Source organism: Aptenodytes forsteri, unplaced genomic scaffold, assembly GCF_000699145.1.
Source record: "Aptenodytes forsteri isolate BGI_AS27 unplaced genomic scaffold, ASM69914v1 Scaffold231, whole genome shotgun sequence".
Classification (NCBI taxonomy): domain Eukaryota; kingdom Metazoa; phylum Chordata; class Aves; order Sphenisciformes; family Spheniscidae; genus Aptenodytes; species Aptenodytes forsteri.
Genome location: NW_008796046.1, coordinates 1,194,748 through 1,201,882, shown reverse-complemented (window position 1 = coordinate 1,201,882; position 7,135 = coordinate 1,194,748). Strand labels below are relative to the sequence as shown.

Sequence of the window (7,135 nt, the reverse complement as noted above, 5' to 3'; positions counted from 1 at the left end):
GATGCCCCATCCCTGGAAACATTCCAGGCCAGGTTGGACGGGGCTCTGAGCAACCTGATCTAGTTGAAGATGTCCCTGCCCACGGCAGGGGGGTTGGACTACATGACCCTTAGAGGTCCCTTCCAACCCACACTATTCTGTGATTCTATGATTCTATGATTTTTGGCATCACAGCAGCCCCAGAGTGAGTCAGACTCATATTGCAGTCGTCAGGAGGGTTTGCAAGATGCACATTGCTGAGGTCCTCAATGCCAGCCTAGAGTCCCTGACAGTGACAGCCTGCACGGATCCTGTGCCCCTCGGCACAGCCAAGCCTGGCAGTCTTGCCAGGCTGTCCCAGGCTGTGGACTATGCTCAGCTGTCAAGGGAGCCTGACTCACGCTGGCACCACGTGCCCTTTGAGCCAACCCTGCTGATTGAAAGGGTTCAAAGGCTGGCTGTTGTACGGTGGACCTGCAGAAGCAGCGTGCACAGGTCTCCTGCCCCTGCAGGAGTTGGCCTGGGTTTTTTTGCATGGGTTCAACCCTACACTAATGCTTCTGCATGGTCTGTCTGGATGGCTGCCCATGCCCAAGTCCATGGAGACTGGGAATGGGAGAGGCAGCGGGAAGCGGTGCAGCAGGTTTGGACACCAGCCTGCTGATTTCGGTGCCCTGCAGAAGCCTGGCTCCACTGCATTAGGAGGGGGCACTGGTCAGTACTGGGGAGGCAATGGGGTCCTCACTCCATGCCCTGCATCCCGTCCTTGTACCGTGCACTCTCCTTCCAGCAGCTGTCAGCACCTGAAGCAAATGGCACCTTTTGTCTCGGTGCCCTTGCCGGGAGCATCCCCAAGAAAACCGGCAGCATGGACGATGCCTGCCTGTTGCAAGAGATGCTGCAGCAGAGCTCCCTGCCAGCGCCGGGGTCGAGCTGCCGCACTCATCCAGCGCCCTGTGGAGAATGAATGAGCCCCTGGCTTCTCAGGGGATGCATTTGCACAACCATGGCAACAGCTGCCTGCAACCAGTGCTGCCGAGCGGCAGTTGCTGGGATCTCCAGCCAAAGGGCTGTGCAAATGTCTGGCAGCAGCTGACCGTGTGTTTTCGGGAGCCCTTTCCTGGCAGCAGAAGCACAAGCCTGTCTCAGAGAGAAAGGAGCAGCCAGCGGCCAAATCCTGCCCACGGAAGGTCTGATCTCTGTGCCTGAGGGTTATAACTGAGTGCAGCACGGGGTGTTTGGCAGCTCGCGGGATGAAATTAAGGGTATCCCTTAGCATTAGGCTTTCGCAGTTGTTAAACTGGGAGCTTTTGGGTGGAAAGCTCCAGGCTTAAACAAACTTTGTAAAATGAATCAAACCAGACGGAATCATTCCACAAGGTTTGGTCATCACCTTTCTAATGCCTTCCTTATAGCATTTCTTAACTGCTTTTGGTTCCAAATTGTATCACAAAAAAAACCCAAATCAAAGTAAAACTGTTCAGGGGAAAGACAGTAATCTCTGGAAGGCCAGCCATGGAGGAGGTGTGGGTTTGGGTCTCATCCTCATTTGGAGCAAGCTGCATTTCCCTGCAGGAGGCAGAGCCTGCATTTCGAGTAGCTCCACGTTACCCTCTGACTGCGGAAGATTCCTCCCTCCTGACCATTTTCTGGCTTTCTGCTGGCTCCAGAAGTCATTTCCATCACTGAAAAGTCAAGTGCCTGCTTGCTCCCGATACCAAGAAGGGAAAAACCTAAAGTACAAGTTGTTTTGCTGGAAAACACTGTTAAAGCTCCGTAAGCCCCAGCTGCATCCATGCTGGGAATGGGGATGTGTTGTTGTATCCCTTGTTAACATTGCGGCCACATCTCTACTACGTCACATCCCATCCAGGCACCATGGACGGAGATCCAGGCGCAGGGGCAGAGAGGGAGCTACTGAGCACACCAAAATGTCCCAGTCTGGCCATTTGGACCAGGGTCCAAACCATTTTGGACCAGCCTGGGTCCAAGGCTGCATGGCTTTTGCCAGATCTCCCCTCCCCTGCGCTGTGAACAACACCCATGCCTCCTCCTGCAAGGTGGTCTCCGGCGCGCAGGGGAAAGTTGATCACACCTGGGACGTCTTCTGCGCTAGAAGAGCCCCAGGGTTTATAACGCAAGTACAGAATGGCACCAAGTGCCCTGCACTCTGCCGTGCCATAACTTTTTCGCCGCCCGGCGGCCCGCCCCCCCCCTGCCACACCAGGATTTCCCCTCCATCTGGAGAGGGGTGTCCGCTGGCTTGTCCCAGAGCGACCCAAGGGGCCACGCTGGTTACACCTCTCCAAAGCAACTCGGCAGAGCCCGTTTGCTGACCCAGCGGGTGAACCGCATTGCCGGGTCATGTCCATGTTGCTAATTCTCTTCTCTTCCAATAAAGGGCAGCCTCACCCATCCTGGCTGCCAGCAATGGTCCCTGGCCTCTGTCATTGCCCGAACCGTGCCAACACGTAGTTTGGAAAAGTGTTCCTTAGCATGGGCCAAACCTATGCCAAGAAGCATGCAAGCAGCTACGCTGTCTGAACCAGTACGGCCCAGTGCTCCAGCCCACCAGATACTGGTGCTGAGGTGGCCATTCAGCCCCAGGTCTGTAGCAGAGTTTGGATGGAGCCATCTCGGAAACTTAATGAGGCTCTGAAGCATAGCCTATGCTTTCTTTGCAGGTATTGTTTTGGAGATGCTTGTGTGCCAGAACCCTTATATACACAAAGATCTGCTGCCTCTGTGCACCGGGACTAGTCAACAACTGTCCTGCCGCAATAAAGCAGAAGCTTCACACAGATCCCATCTGAGATTAAGAATTGGCGTGACAATGGGAAACTCTAGGAGTCACCTTCCAGCTTGGCTCCTGATGGGCTGTAAATCGCCCCAGACAGTTTACACTCTGATAACCCGCCTCTGGGTCTCCCATCCCCTCATTGCCCAGTGGGTCCTATCCAAAACTGCCTGTCTGTCATTTCCATCAGCACCTGGTAGTGAGGTGCTGGGTCGCAGTTTGCTACTGTGTCTCTTCCCCAGCCTGCTTGGGTTTTCCTGGAAAAATGCCCTTTTGGGGCGTGGAGGGGCATCCGTACAAAGTGAAGTGGCTGTTCCCAGGGTTGCAAAGCAGAGTCACCCATGCTCTTCCCATCCCACCATCCCTCAGGCATGGGAATGCCATTTCTCACGACTAACGCTGAGCAGGGCAGCACCTTAGAGCAGGAAAACACTAAACCTAAAGAGCAGGAGAAGCTGAAACCCCACACGGAAACCCGCGTGCTGCTGCGTAAGACCCGTAGATGCTCCCAAGCACAGCCACGCAGCCACGCGCTTCCCTAGTGCCACCGTGCTCAGATCAGGAGGCGAGAAGAAACCAAAAAAAAAAAAAAAAGGAAAAAAAAGAACTGGTTTAGTGAGACAGAACCTCGCACACTGCTCTTCATACAGCGAGATGATCGGAGACATGCGAGTGCAACGTCTGCTGCTGCTAATCACTTGTCCTAACATGGCCTGGGATTCACTGCAGGCTCCCAGAAGATGCCTTTAATGCCGCTTTCCTTTGGTCCCAGACCTTCAGTCCCAGGTCTTCCTTGGGGTTGGGGAGAGGGGGTTGGGGCAAAAGCTGCTCTGGCTTCTCAGAGAAGGAAAAGAAGATGTCTCTTACCTAGACCTAGGAAGCTGAAGACCCATTGAACCACCGATGCTGTCTGAAGCCTTCTCTGTAGTGGCACGAAGAGTGGAGCAAACTCAATCTTCATCTTGGGCTCTGCACGCACGTCTCGAAAGGAGAAGGAAGCTCCGCAAGTAGGAAATGCAAAGTGCAAAGTCAATATTTACTCAGTCTTACAGTAGAAGGGATTGTGCAATGTACAGTGCAGTGTAATGCCCGCAGCCACCCTCCCGTAAGGGGAGGAGAGGGATGCTGCCAGGAGGTTTCACTGACTTTATGCCAACTTGACCCAGCACGTGGTTAGACGGTGAGGATTTCATGCTTTTACCACCCAAATCTGGGAAGTAAACTCCCTTTAGGACCCAATCCCGCCTTCAAGTGCCTGTCTCTTTCAAATTTTGCAATATTTGGATGTTTGCAGAGAGGATGAGGCATTTGTGTGTGTGAGCCAGGCTTTATTTTCCCCATTCCCCTTACAAACCACCCTGTGCATGGCAGGAAGGGACAAGCAGAAGGGACAAGCACGGGCAGGTCACTTGTATTTGCAAGTGATAGGGTGTGGATGGGTCTCAGTCTCAGCCAAGGAGGTGGGCAAACAATGCAAGGGTGTTTCACTGCTGAGCACGGGGGTACACGAGCGACCTCACGCCTCTGCCAGGAGATGGATGGATGGATGGATGGGGCAGACAAGTGTCCATGTGCATCCTTGCACACATTTATGTGGGTGTATGAGAAAGGAAATACTACCTCCCTTTTGCATTTCTACCTCCAAGCAAGTGAACGGTCTGAACCTCTGCCTAGTCCCATGCAAAGAGCTGCAATTTACTGGATGGAAAAAAAATTCAGAGATTTGGGGAAAAAAGTCCTCAGGGAACTGGCAAGCCGCTCAGGTAAACAAAGAAATCATCTCGGGGGAGGCCTGAGAAAATCAAAGGTCTCGTTGTAACCAGGATACAGAATAATATCAATAACAGACTGAATTAAACAGTGAGCTGATCCACTGTTAAAGCACCGGCGCGCATACAAAGGCGTCGCTTGCTTGTCTAAGGGGCATTTCAAATCCCCAAGCTCACCGTGGCCAAGAATTACAGAACAAAACTAAAAGCAACCCTTGGCGAAAGCAAATCAGAGGTGTTAGCTGAAAAATAATCCCTCTTCTTTTTCAGGCCCTAGGAAGACGGCGGGCTATGAGGAATTTACATCTCTCAGACTCCATTTCCCAGCGTCACTAGAAACAACACCGCTCTGGTGAAACCCCAACTTGCATCTCCCCCCATCCTTTGTCTTCTGCTGCAAATGTCGGGACCCTGTCTGCTTTGGGAAAGCAAAGGAAGCTTTTAACTCTTTCGGCTCTGTTGCCTGGAGGCAAGATGTTTCCTGGTGAGAAACCACCAGCCATTTCCAAAATGCTGTGTGGAGACCTGCAGGTCCAGGGCTCCCGGTCTTTCTGGGCTGTGCAACCCCCAGCACAGTCAGGGAGCGGCATGGTGGGACCAAGGAGGGGAAATTCCTTGCAGGGACATCCCCGGTCCAGAGATGATGTTTCGAGGTGTTTTCCATCCTGCAGTCTTGCCCTTGTTGGAGCCCAGCCATGCCAGGGAGCTCTTTCGGTTTTTGTTAGTGCAAAGGGTCACACCTGAGCCCTGGGGACACCCAGACACATGGGAAACACTTTCTGCTCCCAGAAATTTCAGGCTAAGCCCTGGAGCAGTTGTATCGCTGGTTGCCCAAGCAGTTGTATTGCAAAGAGTCCCAGCTCTTTGCTTGTGGCTTATTATGACAAGGAAAGCCCCATGTTCTGGATTTATTATGAATGAGTCGGCTCCTTGGAAGAGCTGACCAAGGAGTGAAGCAAGGCTCAGCTGAGCAATAAATAGTTATGTCCTGCTCTGCTGTGGATATGTCATTTGCTTTTTGTCTTTCTACTTCCTTAAATCAGGAGAGAAAAACACCTACTTATGGAGGGCTTTGAAACCTTCTGCTTAAATTAGAGAGGGATCAGAGATTTCTAGGCAGTCAGGAGGAGCCGAGAGAGATGCACCTCCTTACTGTGTGTAGATTAAAATCTGCGGCTTCTTTTAGGGAAGAGCAGAGCTGTGTCTCTGAAGTACTAAAGTAGCTAAGCAGTAGGTGACAAGCCCAAACACTGAGCCCTGATCTCTAAAGCCTACGTCCTGAGCAGCTCAGCCTTACGCACGTAGCGGTCTTGGTTACCAACAGATGGTTGAATCAAGAGGTAAAACTGAGTGCTGCCAGATATCCTGAAACCATTCAGGCTCTACAGACCCCATCCAGCCCCAAGCTGCTCCCTCCACACCCCTGGAAAGCGTTCGGGGCCCCTATATCCCCCTCAGCCTCCTCTGATACTTTGGAAATGATGAAGAAAGCAACCATGGTCAACATATTTCTTGTCCTCGAGAACTTTGTGGGCCTCCCAGGCTTGGGACAGGGCTTGTTTTCACCCACGCCTTACAAATGCCCACAGTATGGCCAGGGCAGTGATTCCTCCCCCTCTCTGGGCACTGGATCCAATTTGGGCTCCTCAGTATCAGGCAGAACATGACAGACGGGAGTGAGCCCAGTGGGGCCACCAAGCTGGTCGGGGCTGGAGCTTGGGCTGTGCAAGGAGAGGCTGAGAGCTGGGTGTGTGCAGTGGGAGTGATGGCAAAGAGGGTTTATACAGCTGTCTGCAGCTCCTGGCTGGGATGGTGGAGAGAAGACAAAGGTGGGCTCTCCTCAGAGGTGCCCAGTGATGGGACAAGAGATGACAGCCCAAGCTAGGACAAAAAAGAAATTCTTACAAGATACAAGGAAGCATGTTTTTCCCTGTGAGTGTGGTCAAACCCTGGAACAGGAGCCTGAGGGTAGGGGGGAATCTCCATCCTTGGAGACAGTCAAACCTCACCCAGATGTGACCATGAGCAACCTGATCTTTTTGGCCTTGCTTTGACCAGGGTGTTGGAGCAGCGACCCCGGAGACCCCTTCCATCCAAACTCACTCTATGATCTCACCTGGCTTTCAGCATCTAAATGTTGGATGCCGCAGTCCAAGTTACGCGGCCCAGGATCCCTGCAGAGTCACAGCAGGGAACACAAACCTTCACAGTGAATTTATCTGGCGTATTTTAGCTGTCTAACTCAGAAAGAGGCAAATTGCTCTCTGCAGGTGTTGGGATCTCTCCAAGGAAGACTTTAATCTAGCAGAAGGGGTTGAGGAGCAGGAATTTGAAAGGCCTATTTTGGCCCAGCTTAGCACCTCAGACTACACCCAAGCCTCAGACAGACACTCATTTCTTTGCAGAAAGGTCTCACCTTGCTCCGTTCACCACAACTCTCTGGGCCCGGCCGTCCAGCCAGTTTTTGACCCAGCGCAGAGTCCACCTGTCTAAGCCGTGAGCCGCCAGCTTCTCTAGGAGAATGCTGTGGGAGACGGTGTCAAAGGCCTTGCTGAAGTCCAGGTAGACCACATCCACAGCCTTTCCCTCA

At 52.6% G+C, this 7,135-nt stretch overlaps 1 protein-coding gene across 1 annotated transcript in view; it reads right to left on the bottom strand.

The window, feature by feature from the left end:
• MOGAT2 (monoacylglycerol O-acyltransferase 2) overlaps positions 1-3,737 on the bottom strand; it is a 28,903-nt gene extending 25,166 nt beyond the window's left edge. Inside the window, exon 1 of the mRNA XM_009286116.1 lies at positions 3,644-3,737. Within this exon, the coding sequence (XP_009284391.1) occupies positions 3,644-3,737 (94 nt within the window). The remainder of the gene's footprint in view (positions 1-3,643) is intronic.
• Between the last annotated feature and the right edge of the window lie 3,398 nt (positions 3,738-7,135).